General features: G+C 45.0%; 1 protein-coding gene across 1 annotated transcript in view; it reads right to left on the bottom strand.

Moving 5' to 3' along the window:
• Positions 1-21,434, bottom strand: part of LOC115124429 (cystic fibrosis transmembrane conductance regulator-like) — an 88,220-nt gene that overhangs the window by 46,521 nt on the left and 20,265 nt on the right. The window contains exons 10-12 of the mRNA XM_065022377.1: positions 17,476-17,568; positions 8,693-8,869; positions 7,908-8,099 (exon numbers count right to left, since the gene is read on the bottom strand). Of these exons, the coding sequence (XP_064878449.1) occupies positions 7,908-8,099; positions 8,693-8,869; positions 17,476-17,568 (462 nt within the window). The remainder of the gene's footprint in view (positions 1-7,907; positions 8,100-8,692; positions 8,870-17,475; positions 17,569-21,434) is intronic.

Here is a 21,434-nt window from a genome sequence, read left to right as displayed (position 1 = left end):
GAGTAGCAACAGAACAGGGGGAGGTTGAGAGAGTAGCAACAGAACAGCGGGAGGTTGAGAGTAGCAACAGAACAGAGGGAGGTTGAGAGTAGCAACACAACAGGGAGAGGTTGAGAGTAAAAACAGAACAGGGGGAGGTTGAGAGAGTAGCAACAGAACAGGGGGAGGTTGAGAGAGTAGCAACAGAACAGGGGGAGGTTGAGAGAGTAGCAACAGAACAGGGGGAGGTTGAGAGAGTAGCAACAGAACAGGGGGAGATTGAGAGAGTAGCAACAGAACAGGGGGAGATTGAGAGAGTAGCAACAGAACAGGGGGAGGTTGAGAGAGTAGCAACAGAACAGGGGGAGGTTGAGAGAGTAGCAACAGAACAGCGGGAGGTTGAGAGTAGCAACAGAACAGAGGGAGGTTGAGAGTAGCAACACAACAGGGGAGGTTGAGAGTAAAAACAGAACAGGGGAGGTTGAGAGAGTAGCAACAGAACAGGGGAGGTTGAGAGAGTAGCAACAGAACAGGGGGAGGTTGAGAGAGTATAACAGCACAGGGGAGGTTGAGAGAGTGGCAACAGAACAGGGGAGGTTGAGAGAGTAGCAACAGAACAGGGGAGGTTGCAAGAGTAGCAACAGAACAGGGGAGATTGAGAGAGTAGCAACAGAACAAGGGAAGGTTGAGAGTAGCAACAGAACAGGGGAGGTTGAGAGAGTAGCAACAGAACAGGGGAGGTTGAGAGAGTAGCAACAGAACAGGGGAGGTTGCAAGAGTAGCAACAGAAAAGGGGAGATTGAGAGAGTAGCAACAGAACAGGGGAGGTTGAGAGAGTAGCAACAGAACAGGGGAGGTTGAGAGAGTAGCAACAGAACAGGGGGAGGTTGAGAGAGTAGCAACAGAAAAGGGGGAGATTGAGAGAGTAGCAACAGAACAGGGGAGGTTGAGAGAGTAGCAACAGAACAGGGGAGGTTGAGAGAGTAGCAACAGAACAGCGGGAGGTTGAGAGTAGCAACAGAACAGAGGGAGGTTGAGAGTAGCAACACAACAGGGGAGGTTGAGAGTAAAAACAGAACAGGGGAGGTTGAGAGAGTAGCAACAGAACAGGGGAGGTTGAGAGAGTAGCAACAGAACAGGGGAGGTTGAGAGAGTAGCAACAGAACAGGGGAGATTGAGAGAGTAGCAACAGAACAGGGGGAGGTTGAGAGAGTAGCAACAGAACAGCGGGAGGTTGAGAGTAGCAACAGAACAGAGGGAGGTTGAGAGTAGCAACACAACAGGGAGAGGTTGAGAGTAAAAACAGAACAGGGGGAGGTTGAGAGAGTAGCAACAGAACAGGGGGAGGTTGAGAGAGTAGCAACAGAACAGGGGGAGGTTGAGAGAGTAGCAACAGAACAGGGGGAGGTTGAGAGAGTAGCAACAGAACAGGGGAGATTGAGAGAGTAGCAACAGAACAGGGGAGATTGAGAGAGTAGCAACAGAACAGGGGAGGTTGAGAGAGTAGCAACAGAACAGGGGAGGTTGAGAGAGTAGCAACAGAACAGCGGGAGGTTGAGAGTAGCAACAGAACAGAGGGAGGTTGAGAGTAGCAACACAACAGGGGGAGGTTGAGAGTAAAAACAGAACAGGGGAGGTTGAGAGAGTAGCAACAGAACAGGGGAGGTTGAGAGAGTAGCAACAGAACAGGGGAGGTTGAGAGAGTATAACAGCACAGGGGAGGTTGAGAGAGTGGCAACAGAACAGGGGAGGTTGAGAGAGTAGCAACAGAACAGGGGAGGTTGCAAGAGTAGCAACAGAACAGGGGAGATTGAGAGAGTAGCAACAGAACAAGGGAAGGTTGAGAGTAGCAACAGAACAGGGGAGGTTGAGAGAGTAGCAACAGAACAGGGGAGGTTGAGAGAGTAGCAACAGAACAGGGGAGGTTGCAAGAGTAGCAACAGAACAGGGGAGATTGAGAGAGTAGCAACAGAACAAGGGAAGGTTGAGAGTAGCAACAGAACAGGGGGAGGTTGAGAGAGTAGCAACAGAACAGGGGAGGTTGAGAGAGTAGCAACAGAACAGGGGGAGGTTGAGAGTAACAACAGAACAGGGGAGGTTGAGAGAGTAGCAACAGAACAGGGGAGGATGAGAGTAACAACAGAACAGGGGAGGTTGAGAGTAACAACAGAACAGGGGAGGTTGAGAGAGTAGCAACAGAACAGGGGAGGTTGAGAGTAGCAACAAAACAGGGGAGGTTGAGAGTAGCAACAGAACAGGGGGAGGTTGAGAGAGTAGCAACAGAACAGGGGGAGGTTGAGAGAGTAGCAACAGAACAGGGGGAGGTTGAGAGAGTAGCAACAGAACAGGGGGAGGTTGAGAGAGTAGCAACAGAACAGGAGGAGGTTGAGAGAGTAGCAACAGAACAGGGGGAGATTGAGAGAGTAGCAACAGAACAGGGGGAGGTTGAGAGAGTAGCAACAGAACAGGGGGAGGTTGAGAGAGTACCAACAGAACAGCGGGAGGTTGAGAGTAGCAACAGAACAGAGGGAGGTTGAGAGTAGCAACACAACAGGGGAGGTTGAGAGTAGCAACACAACAGGGGAGGTTGAGAGTAAAAACAGAACAGGGGAGGTTGAGAGAGTAGCAACAGAACAGGGGAGGTTGAGAGAGTAGCAACAGAACAGGGGAGGTTGAGAGAGTAGCAACAGAACAGGGGAGGTTGAGAGAGTAGCAACAGAACAGGGGAGGTTGAGAGAGTAGCAACAGAACAGGGGAGATTGAGAGAGTAGCAACAGAACAGGGGAGGTTGAGAGAGTAGTAACAGCACAGGGGAGGTTGAGAGAGTAGCAACAGAACAGGGGAGGTTGAGAGAGTAGCAACAGAACAGGGGAGGTTGCAAGAGTAGCAACAGAACAGGGGAGGTTGAGAGAGTAGCAACAGAACAGGGGAGGTTGAGAGAGTAGCAACAGAACAGGGGAGGTTGAGAGAGTAGCAACAGAACAGGGGAGATTGAGAGTAGCAACAGAACAGGGGGAGATTGAGAGAGTAGCAACAGAACAGGGGAGGTTGAGAGAGTAGCAACAGAACAGGGGAGGTTGAGAGAGTAGCAACAGAACAGCGGGAGGTTGAGAGTAGCAACACAACAGGGGGAGGTTGAGAGTAAAAACAGAACAGGGGGAGGTTGAGAGAGTAGCAACAGAACAGGGGGAGGTTGAGAGAGTAGCAACAGAACAGGGGGAGGTTGAGAGAGTATAACAGCACAGGGGGAGGTTGAGAGAGTAGCAACAGAACAGGGGGAGGTTGAGAGAGTAGCAACAGAACAGGGGGAGGTTGCAAGAGTAGCAACAGAACAGGGGGAGATTGAGAGAGTAGCAACAGAACAAGGGAAGGTTGAGAGTAGCAACAGAACAGGGGAGGTTGAGAGAGTAGCAACAGAACAGGGGAGGTTGAGAGAGTAGCAACAGAACAGGGGTAGGTTGAGAGAGTAGCAACAGAACAGGGGAGGTTGAGAGAGTAGCAACAGAACAGGGGAGGTTGAGAGTAACAACAGAACAGGGGAGGTTGAGAGAGTAGCAACAGAACAGGGGAGGATGAGAGTAACAACAGAACAGGGGAGGTTGAGAGTAACAACAGAACAGGGGGAGGTTGAGAGAGTAGCAACAGAACAGGGGAGGTTGAGAGTAGCAACAAAACAGGGGGAGGTTGAGCGTAGCAACAGAACAGGGGGAGGTTGAGAGAGTAGCAACAGAACAGAGGGAGGTTGAGAGTAGCAACACAACAGGGAGAGGTTGAGAGTAAAAACAGAACAGGGGGAGGTTGAGAGAGTAGCAACAGAACAGGGGGAGGTTGAGAGAGTAGCAACAGAACAGGGGGAGGTTGAGAGAGTAGTAACAGCACAGGGGGAGGTTGAGAGAGTAGCAAAAGAACAGGGGGAGGTTGAGAGAGTAGCAACAGAACAGGGGGAGGTTGCAAGAGTAGCAACAGAACAGGGGGAGATTGAGAGAGTAGCAACAGAACAAGGGAAGGTTGAGAGTAGCAACAGAACAGGGGAGGTTGAGAGAGTAGCAACAGAACAGGGGAGGTTGAGAGAGTAGCAACAGAACAGGGGAGGTTGAGAGAGTAGCAACAGAACAGGGGGAGATTGAGAGAGTAGCAACAGAACAGGGGAGATTGAGAGAGTAGCAACAGAACAGGGGAGGTTGAGAGAGTAGCAACAGAACAGGGGAGGTTGAGAGAGTAGCAACAGAACAGCGGGAGGTTGAGAGTAGCAACAGAACAGAGGGAGGTTGAGAGTAGCAACACAACAGGGGAGGTTGAGAGTAAAAACAGAACAGGGGAGGTTGAGAGAGTAGCAACAGAACAGGGGAGGTTGAGAGAGTAGCAACAGAACAGGGGAGGTTGAGAGAGTATAACAGCACAGGGGAGGTTGAGAGAGTAGCAACAGAACAGGGGAGGTTGAGAGAGTAGCAACAGAACAGGGGAGGTTGCAAGAGTAGCAACAGAACAGGGGGAGATTGAGAGAGTAGCAACAGAACAAGGGAAGGTTGAGAGTAGCAACAGAACAGGGGAGGTTGAGAGAGTAGCAACAGAACAGGGGAGGTTGAGAGAGTAGCAACAGAACAGGGGAGGTTGAGAGAGTAGCAACAGAACAGGGGGAGGTTGAGAGAGTAGCAACAGAACAGGGGAGGTTGAGAGTAACAACAGAACAGGGGAGGTTGAGAGAGTAGCAACAGAACAGGGGAGGATGAGAGTAACAACAGAACAGGGGAGGTTGAGAGTAACAACAGAACAGGGGGAGGTTGAGAGAGTAGCAACAGAACAGGGGGAGGTTGAGAGAGTAGCAACAGAACATGGGGAGGTTGAGAGAGTATAACAGCACAGGGGGAGGTTGAGAGAGTAGCAACAGAACAGGGGGAGGTTGAGAGAGTAGCAACAGAACAGGGGGAGGTTGCAAGAGTAGCAACAGAACAGGGGGAGATTGAGAGAGTAGCAACAGAACAAGGGAAGGTTGAGAGTAGCAACAGAACAGGGGGAGGTTGAGAGAGTAGCAACAGAACAGGGGGAGGTTGAGAGAGTAGCAACAGAACAGGGGTAGGTTGAGAGAGTAGCAACAGAACAGGGGGAGGTTGAGAGAGTAGCAACAGAACAGGGGGAGGTTGAGAGTAACAACAGAACAGGGGGAGGTTGAGAGAGTAGCAACAGAACAGGGGGAGGATGAGAGTAACAACAGAACAGGGGAGGTTGAGAGTAACAACAGAACAGGGGGAGGTTGAGAGAGTAGCAACAGAACAGGGGAGGTTGAGAGTAGCAACAAAACAGGGGAGGTTGAGCGTAGCAACAGAACAGGGGGAGGTTGAGAGAGTAGCAACAGAACAGAGGGAGGTTGAGAGTAGCAACACAACAGGGAGAGGTTGAGAGTAAAAACAGAACAGGGGGAGGTTGAGAGTAGCAACAGAACAGGGGAGGTTGAGAGAGTAGCAACAGAACAGGGGAGGTTGAGAGTAGTAACAGCACAGGGGAGGTTGAGAGAGTAGCAAAAGAACAGGGGGAGGTTGAGAGAGTAGCAACAGAACAGGGGAGGTTGCAAGAGTAGCAACAGAACAGGGGAGATTGAGAGAGTAGCAACAGAACAAGGGAAGGTTGAGAGTAGCAACAGAACAGGGGGAGGTTGAGAGAGTAGCAACAGAACAGGGGGAGGTTGAGAGAGTAGCAACAGAACAGGGGGAGGTTGAGAGAGTAGCAACAGAACAGGGGGAGATTGAGAGAGTAGCAACAGAACAGGGGGAGATTGAGAGAGTAGCAACAGAACAGGGGGAGGTTGAGAGAGTAGCAACAGAACAGGGGGAGGTTGAGAGAGTAGCAACAGAACAGCGGGAGGTTGAGAGTAGCAACAGAACAGAGGGAGGTTGAGAGTAGCAACACAACAGGGGGAGGTTGAGAGTAAAAACAGAACAGGGGGAGGTTGAGAGAGTAGCAACAGAACAGGGGAGGTTGAGAGAGTAGCAACAGAACAGGGGGAGGTTGAGAGAGTATAACAGCACAGGGGAGGTTGAGAGAGTAGCAACAGAACAGGGGAGGTTGAGAGAGTAGCAACAGAACAGGGGAGGTTGCAAGAGTAGCAACAGAACAGGGGAGATTGAGAGAGTAGCAACAGAACAAGGGAAGGTTGAGAGTAGCAACAGAACAGGGGAGGTTGAGAGAGTAGCAACAGAACAGGGGAGGTTGAGAGAGTAGCAACAGAACAGGGGAGGTTGAGAGAGTAGCAACAGAACAGGGGGAGGTTGAGAGAGTAGCAACAGAACAGGGGGAGGTTGAGAGAGTAGCAACAGAACAGGGGGAGGATGAGAGTAACAACAGAACAGGGGGAGGTTGAGAGTAACAACAGAACAGGGGGAGGTTGAGAGAGTAGCAACAGAACAGGGGAGGTTGAGAGTAGCAACAAAACAGGGGGAGGTTGAGAGTAGCAACAGAACAGGGGAGGTTGAGAGAGTAGCAACAGAACAGGGGGAGGTTGAGAGTAGCAACAGAACAGGGGAGGTTGAGAGTAGCAACAGAACAGGGGAGGTTGAGAGAGTACCAACAGAACAGCGGGAGGTTGAGAGTAGCAACAGAACAGAGGGAGGTTGAGAGTAGCAACACAACAGGGGAGGTTGAGAGTAGCAACACAACAGGGGAGGTTGAGAGTAAAAACAGAACAGGGGAGGTTGAGAGAGTAGCAACAGAACAGGGGGAGATTGAGAGAGTAGCAACAGAACAGGGGAGGTTGAGAGAGTAGCAACAGAACAGGGGAGGTTGAGAGAGTAGCAACAGAACAGCGGGAGGTTGAGAGTAGCAACAGAACAGAGGGAGGTTGAGAGTAGCAACACAACAGGGGAGGTTGAGAGTAAAAACAGAACAGGGGAGGTTGAGAGAGTAGCAACAGAACAGGGGAGGTTGAGAGAGTAGCAACAGAACAGGGGAGGTTGAGAGAGTATAACAGCACAGGGGAGGTTGAGAGAGTAGCAACAGAACAGGGGAGGTTGAGAGAGTAGCAACAGAACAGGGGAGGTTGCAAGAGTAGCAACAGAACAGGGGAGATTGAGAGAGTAGCAACAGAACAAGGGAAGGTTGAGAGTAGCAACAGAACAGGGGAGGTTGAGAGAGTAGCAACAGAACAGGGGAGGTTGAGAGAGTAGCAACAGAACAGGGGAGGTTGAGAGAGTAGCAACAGAACAGGGGAGGTTGAGAGAGTAGCAACAGAACAGGGGAGGTTGAGAGAGTAGCAACAGAACAGGGGAGGATGAGAGTAACAACAGAACAGGGGAGGTTGAGAGTAACAACAGAACAGGGGAGGTTGAGAGAGTAGCAACAGAACAGGGGAGGTTGAGAGTAGCAACAAAACAGGGGAGGTTGAGAGTAGCAACAGAACAGGGGAGGTTGAGAGTAGCAACAGAACAGGGGAGGTTGAGAGTAGCAACAGAACAGGGGAGGTTGAGAGTAGCAACAGAACAGGGGAGGTTGAGAGAGTAGCAACAGAACAGGGGGTGGTTGAGAGAGTAGCAACAGAACAGGGGAGGTTGAGAGAGTAGCAACAGAACAGGGGGAGGTTGAGAGAGTAGCAACAGAACAAGGGGAGGTTGAGAGTAGCAACAGAACAGGGGGAGATTGAGAGAGTAGCAACAGAACAGGGGGAGGTTGAGAGAGTAGCAAAAGAACAGGGGGAGGTTGAGAGTAGCAACAGAACAGGGGGAGGTTGAGAGAGTAGCAACAGAACAGGGGGAGGTTGAGAGAGGAGCAACAGAAAAGGGGGAGGTTGAGAGAGTAGCAACAGAACAGGGGGAGGTTGAAAGGAAAGCAGAAAAAGTAAAGAAACATCCGACACAATCACATCAAAGACCAGACCTGAGACCAAAGGAATTCTAATCAAGTTAACAAACAACAAGGTTACATATTTCAGTCCACCGTACCTCCTCCAGCTGACATGCCTTGATGACAGAGGTGTAGCGGAATTCGTCGTAGGTCAGACCAAACAGGATGTTGTCACGGATGGTTCCGGGCATGATCCAGGAGGTCTGGGGGGAGAAGGAGATCCGCCCACTGTGTTTGATCTTCCCCTCTGACGGGACCAGCTCTCCCAGGATCATCATCAGCAGCGAACTCTGGGGGGAGAGACAGAATTAAAGACAACAGACACAGATAAAATACAATTTTATCTCTATGGAAGACACACATTAGTGTGTGTGTTAGCTTCCAGATGCAACTTCAGGAGTCTGTTGGGACATTGGGCTGATATTTGTGGACTCCCTTAGTTGAGCATCTCTCTGGTGCCTGACAATGGAAAATAACCCTAACCTAAAGTGTCAGTTTTCACACCATTTGTTTTTGCCTGTCAACAAAAGCAGATCTATAATTTCTAGGAATACTACTTACCAGTTGGCAGGTAAAATGTGTCTGTCGCTATCAAAAAATGCATTTAGAACCAGTTTTTATCCAGTCTTCCACTAGCCTACGACTAACATTTTCCACCGGAAACACTTGTGGAAAATGTCAATAGTAGGCTAATCGTTGGAATGGAAGACACTATGACATAATGAGATGTGAGAAATACAGGGACTGCAGTTGGCACATTTACAGAAATGTTGATTCATGTACACTGTTTGTGTCAAATCAACCCAAAAAAGTAAACTACAACGGCCCAGACCTCCTCCATCCACCCCAGTGTTCCCTGACAGACAGTGAGTGGTAGTGGTACCTTTCCAGAGCCGGTGGACCCAGCCACGGCCAGCATCTGTCCCTTCTCCAGATACAGGCTGATGTTCTTGAGGACGGGAGTAACATATAGGTTGGTGAAGAACAGCCCTACGTCACCGTTAGGGTGGCCGTTAGACTTGTTCTCCTGCTTTATCTTCTCAAACAACTCCCCGATACCCTGGAGAGGGGGAGAGAGTTGGGGGAGAATTAGAGAAAGAGGGAGGGAGGGAGAGAGAGAGGGGGGTGAGAAAGAAAGAGAGGGTGGGAGAGAGAGAGGGTGAGAAAGAAATAGAGAGGGTGAGAGAGCGAGAGAGAGAGATAGAGGGTGAGAAATAGCTTTACATTACATCAAATGTAAATTTCTCTCATACAATATGACCAGACCAGCATGTCTGAAAGAGTGAGCTCATGTGTGTACAACTCTGGTTGTATTAGAAATACTATTTGTGCATAAAGGGGACAACAGACTAGTGATACAATACTCTGATGATGGCTTTATGCTGAAATGTCTCAGCCATCCAGCTGGGAAAATTAGAAAGATGAGAAAGTATTTTTTGGAAATTTATTTTCAAGATTCTGGGAATCACTGAGAAATAGGAGACTCTTGCGCCCTAAAGAAAAAAGGCCTCAAATGCCAGTATTGGCCCCTAATCCATCAACATTTCCATAGAAATCAAATCACTGGTGAGAGTTCTGTAGGAGAGAAACGGTGAACCTGGTTGGTTTGTTAAATCCTTTACCTGGTGACGTTTTATGGGTCAGTGATCTTCTAATGCCAAGGGCTTCCGTCACTTCTATAGCTTACACTGCGTCACATTCATATTCAAATGAGCTGACGTACATGCAGTCCACAATAAAGACCAGTCTGACAACTCTGGCCTATTTCCAAAACAACTTTCACAGGGGGAGACGCTGGGATAGAATCCTGGATGTGATAAATGAATGGATTCCTAACCAGATTTTCCCAGCATAGAATAGGTTTAGTATAGTTTACCACCGTGCAGCATAGAATAGGTTTAGTATAGTTTACCACCGTGCAGCATAGAATAGGTTTAGTATAGTTTACCACCGTGCAGCATAGGATAGGTTTAGTATAGTTTACCACTGTGCAGCATAGAATAGGTTTAGTATAGTTTACCACCGTGCAGCATAGAATAGGTTTAGTATAGTTTACCACCGTGCAGCATAGAATAGGTTTAGTATAGTTTACCACCGTCCAGCATAGAATAGGTTTAGTATAGTTTACCACCATGCAGCATAGAATAGGTTTAGTATAGTTTACCACCGTGCAGCATAGAATAGGTTTAGTATAGTTTACCACCGTCCAGCATAAAATAGAGTATAGGTTTAGGTTTAGTATAGTTTACCACCATGCAGCATAGAATAGGTTTAGTATAGTTTACCACCATGCAGCATAGAATAGGTTTAGTATAGTTTACCACCGTCCAGCATAGAATAGGTTTAGTATAGTTTACCACCGTGCAGCATAGAATAGGTTTAGTATAGTTTACCACCGTGCAGCATAGAATAGGTTTAGTATAGTTTACCACTGTGCAGCATAGAATAGGTTTAGTATAGTTTACCACCATGCAGCATAGAATAGGTTTAGTATAGTTTACCACCATCCAGCATAGAATAGGTTTAGTATAGTTTACCACCATGCAGCATAGAATAGGTTTAGTATAGTTTACCGTCCAGCATAGAATAGGTTTAGTATAGTTTACCACCATGCAGCATAGAATAGGTTTAGTATAGTTTACCACCATGCAGCATAGAATAGGTTTAGTATAGTTTACCACCATGCAGCATAGAATAGGTTTAGTATAGTTTACCACCATGCAGCATAGAATAGGTTTAGTATAGTTTACCACCATGCAGCATAGAATAGGTTTAGTATAGTTTACCACCATGCAGCATAGAATAGGTTTAGTATAGTTTACCACCGTGCAGCATAGAATAGGTTTAGTATAGTTTACCACCATGCAGTATAGAATAGGTTTAGTATAGTTTACCACCTTGCAGCATAGAATAGGTTTAGTATAGTTTACCACCATGCAGCATGCAGCATAGAATAGGTTTAGTATAGTTTACCACCGTGCAGCATAGAATAGGTTTAGTATAGTTTACCACCATGCAGTATAGAATAGGTTTAGTATAGTTTACCACTGTGCAGCATAGAATAGGTTTAGTATAGTTTACCACCGTCCAGCAGGTTTAGTATAGTTTACCACCGTGCAGCATAGAATAGGTTTAGTATAGTTTACCACCGTGCAGCATAGAATAGGTTTAGTATAGTTTACAGTCCAGCATAGAATAGGTTTAGTATAGTTTACCACCGTGCAGCATAGAATAGGTTTAGTATAGTTTACCACCATGCAGCATAGAATAGGTTTAGTATAGTTTACCACCATGCAGCATAGAATAGGTTTAGTATAGCTTACCACCGTGCAGCATAGAATAGGCTTAGTATAGTTTACCACCATGCAGCATAGAATAGGTTTAGTATAGTTTACCACCATGCAGCATAGAATAGGTTTAGTATAATTTACCACCATGCAGCATAGAATAGGTTTAGTATAGTTTACCACCATCCAGCAAAGAATGGGTTTAGTATAGTTTACCACCGTGCAGCATAGAATAGGTTTAGTAAGTTTACCACCATGCAGCATATAATAGGTTTATAGTTTACCACCACCATAGAATAGGCAGCATAGAATAGGTTTAGTATAGTTTACCACCATGCAGCATAGAATAGGTTTAGTATAGTTTACCACCATGCAGCATAGAATAGGTTTAGTATAGTTTACCACCATGCAGCATAGAATAGGTTTAGTATAGTTTACCACCATGCAGCATAGAATAGGTTTAGGTTACCACCATGCAGCATAGAATAGGTTTAGTATAGTTTACCACCATGCAGCATAGAATAGGTTTAGTATAGTTTACCACCATGCAGCATAGAATAGGTTTAGTATAGTTTACCACCATCCAGCATAGAATAGGTTTAGTATAGTTTACCACCGTCCAGCATAGAATAGGTTTAGTATAGTTTACCACCGTCCAGCATAGAATAGGTTTAGTATAGTTTACCACCCAGCATAGAATAGGTTTAGTATAGTTTACCACCATGCAGCATAGAATAGGTTTAGTATAGTTTACCACCATGCAGCATAGAATAGGTTTAATAGGTTAGAATAGGTTTAGTATAGTTTACCACCGTCCAGCATAGAATAGGTTTAGTATAGTTTACCACCATGCAGCATAGAATAGGTTTAGTATAGTTTACCACCATCCAGCAAAGAATGGGTTTAGTATAGTTTACCACCATGCAGCATAGAATAGGTTTAGTATAGTTTACCACCATGCAGCATAGAATAGGTTTAGTATAGTTTACCACCATGCAGCATAGAATAGGTTTAGTATAGTTTACCACCATCCAGCAAAGAATGGGTTTAGTATAGTTTACCACCATGCAGCATAGAATAGGTTTAGTATAGTTTACCACCATGCAGCATAGAATAGGTTTAGTATAGTTTACCACCATGCAGCATAGAATAGGTTTAGTATAGTTTACCACCGTGCAGCATAGAATAGGTTTAGTATAGTGCAGCATAGAATAGGTTTAGTATAGTTTACCACCATGCAGCATAGAATAGGTTTAGCATAGTTTACCACCATGCAGCACAGAATAGGTTTAGTATAGTTTACCACCATGCAGCATAGAATAGGTTTAGTATAGTTTACCACCATGCAGCATAGAATAGGTTTAGTATAGTTTACCACCGTGCAGCATAGAATAGAATAGGTTTAGTATAGTTTACCACCGTGCAGCATAGAATAGGTTTAGTATAGTTTATCCAGCATAGAATAGGTTTAGTATAGTTTCCAGTCCAGCATAGAATAGGTTTAGTATAGTTTACCACCGTGCAGCATAGAATAGGTTTAGTATAGTTTACCACCATCCAGCAGTATAGTTTACCACCATGCAGCATAGAATAGGTTTAGTATAGTTTACCACCATGCAGCATAGAATAGGTTTAGTATAGTTTACCACCGTCCAGCATAGAATAGGTTTAGTATAGTTTACCACCGTGCAGCATAGAATAGGTTTAGGTTTTGCAGCATAGAATAGGTTTAGTTTACCACCGTGCAGCATAGAATAGGTTTAGTATAGTTTACCACCATCCAGCATAGAATAGGTTTAGTATAGTTTACCACCGTGCAGCATAGAATAGGTTTAGTATAGTTTACCACCATCCAGCATAGAATAGGTTTAGTATAGTTTACCACCGTCCAGCATAGAATAGGTTTAGTATAGTTTACCACCGTGCAGCATAGAATAGGTTTAGTATAGTTTACCAACATGCAGCATAGAATAGGTTTAGTATAGTTTACCACCGTGCAGCATAGAATAGGTTTAGTATAGTTTACCACCATGCAGCATAGAATAGGTTTAGTATAGTTTACCACCGTGCAGCATAGAATAGGTTTAGTATAGTTTACCACCGTCCAGCATAGAATAGGTTTAGTATAGTTTACCACCATGCAGTATAGAATAGGTTTAGTATAGTTTACCACCGTGCAGCATAGAATAGGTTTAGTATAGTTTACCACCATGCAGCATAGAATAGGTCCAGCATAGAATAGGGTTTAGTGCAGTATAGAATAGGTTTAGTATAGTTTACCACCTTGCAGCATAGAAATAGGTTCAGTATAGTTTACCACCATGCAGCATAGAATAGGTTTAGTATAGTTTACCACCGTGCAGCATAGAATAGGTTTAGTATAGTTTACCACCATGCAGTATAGAATAGGTTTAGTATAGTTTACCACTGTGCAGCATAGAATAGGTTTAGTATAGTTTACCACCGTCCAGCATAGAATAGGTTTAGTATAGTTTACCACCATACAGCATAGAATAGGTTTAGTATAGTTTACCACCGTGCAGCATAGAATAGGTTTAGTATAGTTTACCACCATGCAGCATAGAATAGGTTTAGTATAGTTTACCACCATGCAGCATAGAATAGGTTTAGTATAGCTTACCACCGTGCAGCATAGAATAGGCTTAGTATAGTTTACCACCATGCAGCATAGAATAGGTTTAGTATAGTTTACCACCATGCAGCATAGAATAGGTTTAGTATAATTTACCACCATGCAGCATAGAATAGGTTTAGTATAGTTTACCACCATCCAGCAAAGAATGGGTTTAGTATAGTTTACCACCATGCAGCATATAATAGGTTTAGCATAGTTTACCACCATGCAGCATAGAATAGGTTTAGTATAGTTTACCACCATGCAGCATAGAATAGGTTTAGTATAGTTTACCACCATGCAGCATAGAATAGGTTTAGTATAGTTTACCACCATGCAGCATAGAATAGGTTTAGTATAGTTTACCACCATGCAGCATAGAATAGGTTTAGTATAGTTTACCACCATGCAGCATAGAATAGGTTTAGTATAGTTTACCACCATGCAGCATAGAATAGGTTTAGTATAGTTTACCACCATGCAGCATAGAATAGAGTATAGTTTTACCACCGTGCAGCATAGAATAGGTTTAGTATAGTTTACCACCATGCAGCATAGAATAGGTTTAGTATAGTTTACCACCATGCAGCATAGAATAGGTTTAGTATAGTTTACCACCATGCAGCATAGAATAGGTTTAGTATAGTTTACCACCATGCAGCATAGAATAGGTTTAGTATAGTTTACCACCATGCAGCATAGAATAGGTTTAGTATAGTTTACCACCATCCAGCAAAGAATGGGTTTAGTATAGTTTACCACCATGCAGCATAGAATAGGTTTAGTATAGTTTACCACCATGCAGCATAGAATAGGTTTAGTATAGTTTACCACCATGCAGCATAGAATAGGTTTAGTATAGTTTACCACCATGCAGCAAAGAATAGGTTTAGTATAGTTTACCACCATGCAGCATAGAATAGGTTTAGTATAGTTTACCACCATGCAGCATAGAATAGGTTTAGTATAGTTTACCACCATGCAGCATAGAATAGGTTTAGTATAGTTTACCACCGTGCAGCATAGAATAGGTTTAGTATAGTTTACCACCATGCAGCATAGAATAGGTTTAGCATAGTTTACCACCATGCAGCACAGAATAGGTTTAGTATAGTTTACCACCATGCAGCATAGAATAGGTTTAGTATAGTTTACCACCATGCAGCATAGAATAGGTTTAGTATAGTTTACCACCGTGCAGCATAGAATAGGTTTAGTATAGTTTACCACCGTGCAGCATAGAATAGGTTTAGTATAGTTTACCACCATCCAGCATAGAATAGGTTTAGTATAGTTTACCACCGTGCAGCATAGAATAGGTTTAGTATAGTTTACCACCATCCAGCATAGAATAGGTTTAGTATAGTTTACCACCGTCCAGCATAGAATAGGTTTAGTATAGTTTACCACCGTGCAGCATAGAATAGGTTTAGTATAGTTTACCACCATCCAGCATAGAATAGGTTTAGTATAGTTTACCACCGTCCAGCATAGAATAGGTTTAGTATAGTTTACCACCATGCAGCATAGAATAGGTTTAGTATAGTTTACCACCATGCAGCATAGAATAGGTTTAGTATAGTTTACCACCATGCAGCATAGAATAGGTTTAGTATAGTTTACCACCTTGCAGCATAGAATAGGTTTAGTATAGTTTACCACCGTGCAGCATAGAATAGGTTTAGTATAGTTTACCACCATGCAGCATAGAATAGGTTTAGTATAGTTTACCACCGTGCAGCATAGAATAGGTTTAGTATAGTTTACCACCGTGCAGCATAGAATAGGTTTAGTATAGTTTACCACCGTGCAGCATAGAATAGGTTTAGTATAGTTTACCACCATGCAGCATAGAATAGGTTTAGTATAGTTTACCACCGTCCAGCATAGAATAGGTTTAGTATAGTTTACCACCGTGCAGTATAGAATAGGTTTAGTATAGTTTACCACCGTCCAGCATAGAATAGGTTTAGTATAGTTTACCACCGTGCAGCATAGAATAGGTTTAGTATAGTTTACCACCATGCAGCATAGAATAGGTTTAGTATAGTTTACCACCATGCAGCATAGAATAGGTTTAGTATAGTTTACCACCGTGCAGCATAGAATAGGTTTAGTATAGTTTACCACCATGCAGCATAGAATAGGTTTAGTATAGTTTACCACCATGCAGCATAGAATAGGTTTAGTATAGTTTACCACCGTGCAGCATAGAATAGGTTTAGTATAGTTTACCACCGTCCAGCATAGAATAGGTTTAGTATAGTTTACCACCGTCCAGCATAGAATAGGTTTAGTATAGTTTACCACCGTCCAGCATAGAATAGGTTTAGTATAGTTTACCACCGTCCAGCATAGAATAGGTTTAGTATAGTTTACCACCATGCAGTATAGAATAGGTTTAGTATAGTTTACCACCATGCAGCATAGAATAGGTTTAGTACAGTTTACCACCGTCCAGCATAGAATAGGTTTAGTATAGTTTACCACCATGCAGCATAGAATAGGTTTAGTATAGTTTACCACCATCCAGCATAGAATAGGTTTAGTATAGTTTACCACCGTGCAGCATAGAATAGGTTTAGTATAGTTTACCACCATGCAGTATAGAATAGGTTTAGTATAGTTTACCACCTTGCAGCATAGAATAGGTTTAGTATAGTTTGCCACCGTGCAGCATAGAATAGGTTCAGTATAGTTTACCACCATGCAGCATAGAATAGGTTTAGTATAGTTTACCACCGTGCAGCATAGAATAGGTTTAGTATAGAATTTACCACCTGTGCAGCATAGAATAGGTTTAGTATAGTTTACCACCGTCCAGCATAGAATAGGTTTAGTATAGTTTACCACCATGCAGCATAGAATAGGTTTAGTATAGTTTACCACCATCCAGCATAGAATAGGTTTAGTATAGTTTACCACCGTGCAGCATAGAATAGGTTTAGTATAGTTTACCACCATGCAGCATAGAATAGGTTTAGTATAGTTTACCACCATGCAGCATAGAATAGGTTTAGTATAGTTTACCACCATGCAGCATAGAATAGGTTTAGTATAGTTTACCACCATGCAGCATAGAATAGGTTTAGTATAGTTTACCACCATGCAGCATAGAATAGGTTTAGTATAGTTTACCACCATGCAGCATAGAATAGGTTTAGTATAGTTTACCACCATGCAGCATAGAATAGGTTTAGTATAGTTTACCACCGTGCAGCATAGAATAGGTTTAGTATAGTTTACCACCGTGCAGCATAGAATAGGTTTAGTATAGTTTACCACCGTGCAGCATAGAATAGGTTTAGTATAGTTTACCACCGTGCAGCATAGAATAGGTTTAGTATAGTTTACCACCGTGCAGCATAGAATAGGTTTAGTATAGTTTACCACCGTCCAGCATAGAATAGGTTTAGTATAGTTTACCACCGTGCAGCATAGAATAGGTTCAGTATAGTTTACCACCATGCAGCATAGCATTGGTGTTGGTTATCTAAATTGGTGCACAAAGCATCTGAACACAAATCATTTTTTACCTACTTGGGATGGCCATAACATGTGTCCATAAAGTTAAATGTACTGCCTGTGACACTTCAAACTGATAACGTTGTTCTGTGGTCATGATTATGAATTGCCTTTTACCTACACAATAGTAGGATTATTATCAGGAAGAATAGAATGCACTCACACACACACACACACACACACACACACACACACACACACACACACACACACACTTACCTCATCCCAGGAGGCGGTCACGTTCACCAGCTCTACCTCAGTGGTGGTCAGGTTGTACTCTAATACTTTGTACTCCTCTTTACAGAGGTATTCCTACAGGACAGACAAAACAAGAGTTAAAACCACTAATGTATTACAAATAGAAACAGACAATAATATTATCTTGGCAACAACAAGTCAGCTCAATACGCGCACACGCATACACGCACACGCACACGCGCACACACACACACACACACACACACACACACACACACACAGTGGAGAACAAACAGTAGTGGCTGAAATACAAAAACGTGTTGTCCTACTGTAGTGCCTTGTGCAGTACTGGCTCACAGACAGAATATACAACATGTTCAGGAGATAGAGAGGACTCCCTGATAAGAATGACACAACAACAACTGTACTGTGACCCTAATATGGCCTTTTTGGCCGAGGACAACGTGTCTGTCTCTCTCTCTATTTCTTGATGGTCCTTATGGCAAGGCAGTATGAAGGGCATGTATGTGTCTTGGGGTGCAGTTGGTGTGGGTAGGGGGCTGTGTGTGTTTTGGATTCCAGATGTTGGACTGGAAAGATGACTCCATTACCTCAAACAGGTAGCTTCTACTTCCTCTTTGTGCGTGTGATTGAATGCCTCCATGCGTGTGTGTGGTTGCCTGTGTGTGTGTGTTATTATTATTTTGGTGATTGTTATTCAAAAATCTTATTCAAAAATATATAGCTCCATTATCTCTAAATACTTGATATCTGGTTTTAGTTGTTTAAGTTTACACTGTAAACACTTTACCATCCCGAAAATTATGAAAAAAATCAAATATGAAATAGCCGCTGCTAAATGAAAAAAGGGGAAACACTGATCCATGTGTCTGAACATGCAGTTGTGTTCATGTGCATGTATGTGTGTGTGTGTTTGTGCCAATTCCTATGAGTCTTCAGATACAGATACCGATTCTTCAGATACTGACAAAAAATCACCTAAACTGACATAACTGTAGGGGACACTGACATAGCCTTTAGGGACAATGACATAGCCTTCAGGGACAGTGCCATAACCTTCAGGGACAATGATATAGCCTTCAGGGACACTGACATAGCCTTCAGGGACAATGACATAGCCTTCAGGGACAGTGGCATAACCTTCAGGGACAATGATATAGCCTTCAGGGACAGTGCCATAGCCTTCAGGGACAGTTCCATAGCCTTCAGGGACAGTGCCATAACCTTCAGGGACAGTGCCATAACCTTCAGGGAAAAGTGCCATAACCTTCAGGGAAAAGTGCCATAGCCTTCAGGGACAGTGCCATAACCTTCAGGGACAATGATATAGCCTTCAGGGACACTGACATAGCCTTCAGGGACACTGACATAGCCTTCAGGGACAGTGCCATAACCTTCAGGGGCAGTGCCATAACCTTCAGGGACACTGACATAGCCTTCAGGGACACTGACATAGCCTTCAGGGACACTGACATAGCCTTCAGGGACACTGACATAGCCTTCAGGGACACTGACATAGCCTTCAGGGAAAAGTGCCATAGCCTTCAGGGACAGTGCCATAACCTTCAGGGAAAAGTGCCATAGCCTTCAGGGACACTGACATAGCCTTTAGGGACAATGACATAGCCTTCAGGGACAGTGCCATAACCTTCAGGGACAATGATATAGCCTTCAGGGACACTGACATAGCCTTCAGGGACAATGACATAGCCTTCAGGGACAGTGGCATAACCTTCAGGGACAATGATATAGCCTTCAGGGACAGTGCCATAGCCTTCAGGGACAGTTCCATAGCCTTCAGGGACAGTGCCATAACCTTCAGGGACAGTGCCATAACCTTCAGGGAAAAGTGCCATAACCTTCAGGGAAAAGTGCCATAGCCTTCAGGGACAGTGCCATAACCTTCAGGGACAATGATATAGCCTTCAGGGACACTGACATAGCCTTCAGGGACACTGACATAGCCTTCAGGGACAGTGCCATAACCTTCAGGGACAGTGCCATAACCTTCAGGGACACTGACATAGCCTTCAGGGACACTGACATAGCCTTCAGGGACACTGACATAGCCTTCAGGGACACTGACATAGCCTTCAGGGACAGTGCCATAGCCTTCAGGGACAGTTCCATAGCCTTCAGGGACAGTGCCATAACCTTCAGGGAAAAGTGCCATAGCCTTCAGGGACAGTGCCATAGCCTTCAGGGACACTGACATAGCCTTCAGGGACAGTGCCATAACATTCAGGGACAGTGCCATAACATTCAGGGACAGTGCCATAACCTTCAGGGACAGTGCCATAGCCTTCAGGGACACTGACATAGCCTTCAGGGACACTGACATAACATTCAGGGACAGTGCCATAACATTCAGGGACACTGACATAGCCTTCAGGGACACTGACATAACATTCAGGGACAGTGCCATAACATTCAGGGACAGTGCCATAACCGCCAGGGACAGTGACATAACATTCAGGGACAGTGCCATAACCGCCAGGGACAGTGCCATAACATTCAGAGACAGTGCCATAACCTTCAGGGACAGTGCCATAACCTTCAGGGACAGTTCCATAGCCTTCAGGGACACTGACATAGCCTTCAGGGACAGTGCCATAACATTCAGGGACAGTGCCATAGCCTTCAGGGACACTGACATAGCCTTCAGGGACAGTGCCATAACCTTCAGGGAAAAGTGCCATAGCCTTCAGGGACAGTGCCATAGCCTTCAGGGACACTGACATAGCCTTCAGGGACACTGACATAGCCTTCAGGGACAGTGCCATAACATTCAGGGACAGTGCCATAACATTCAGGGACAGTGCCATAACCGTCAGGGACAGTGCCATAACCTTCAGGGACAGTGCCATAACCTTCAGGGACAGTGCCATAACCTTCAGGGACAGTGCCATAGCCTTCAGGGACACTGACATAACCTTCAGGGACACTGACATAGCCTTCAGGGACACTGACATAACATTCAGGGACACTGACATAGCCTTCAGGGACACTGACATAGCCTTCAGGGACAGTGCCATAACCTTCAGGGACAGTGCCATAACCTTCAGGGACACTGACATAGCCTTCAGGGACACTGACATAGCCTTCAGGGACACTGACATAGCCTTCAGGGACACTGACATAGCCTTCAGGGAAAAGTGCCATAGCCTTCAGGGACAGTGCCATAACCTTCAGGGAAAAGTGCCATAGCCTTCAGGGACAGTGCCATAGCCTTCAGGGACAGTTCCATAGCCTTCAGGGACAGTGCCATAACCTTCAGGGAAAAGTGCCATAGCCTTCAGGGACAGTGCCATAGCCTTCAGGGACACTGACATAGCCTTCAGGGACACTGACATAGCCTTCAGGGACAGTGCCATAACATTCAGGGACAGTGCCATAACATTCAGGGACAGTGCCATAACCTTCAGGGACAGTGCCATAGCCTTCAGGGACACTGACATAGCCTTCAGGGACACTGACATAACATTCAGGGACAGTGCCATAACATTCAGGGACACTGACATAGCCTTCAGGGACACTGACATAACATTCAGGGACAGTGCCATAACATTCAGGGACAGTGCCATAACCGCCAGGGACAGTGACATAACATTCAGGGACAGTGCCATAACCGCCAGGGACAGTGCCATAACATTCAGAGACAGTGCCATAACCTTCAGGGACAGTGCCATAACCTTCAGGGACAGTTCCATAGCCTTCAGGGACACTGACATAGCCTTCAGGGACAGTGCCATAACATTCAGGGACAGTGCCATAGCCTTCAGGGACAGTGCCATAGCCTTCAGGGACACTGACATAGCCTTCAGGGACACTGACATAGCCTTCAGGGACAGTGCCATAACATTCAGGGACAGTGCCATAACATTCAGGGACAGTGCCATAACCGTCAGGGACAGTGCCATAACCTTCAGGGACAGTGCCATAACCTTCAGGGACAGTGC

Source organism: Oncorhynchus nerka, linkage group LG9a (assembly GCF_034236695.1).
Source record: "Oncorhynchus nerka isolate Pitt River linkage group LG9a, Oner_Uvic_2.0, whole genome shotgun sequence".
In the NCBI taxonomy this organism is placed as follows: domain Eukaryota; kingdom Metazoa; phylum Chordata; class Actinopteri; order Salmoniformes; family Salmonidae; genus Oncorhynchus; species Oncorhynchus nerka.
This window is presented reverse-complemented; position numbering and strand designations above follow the sequence as displayed.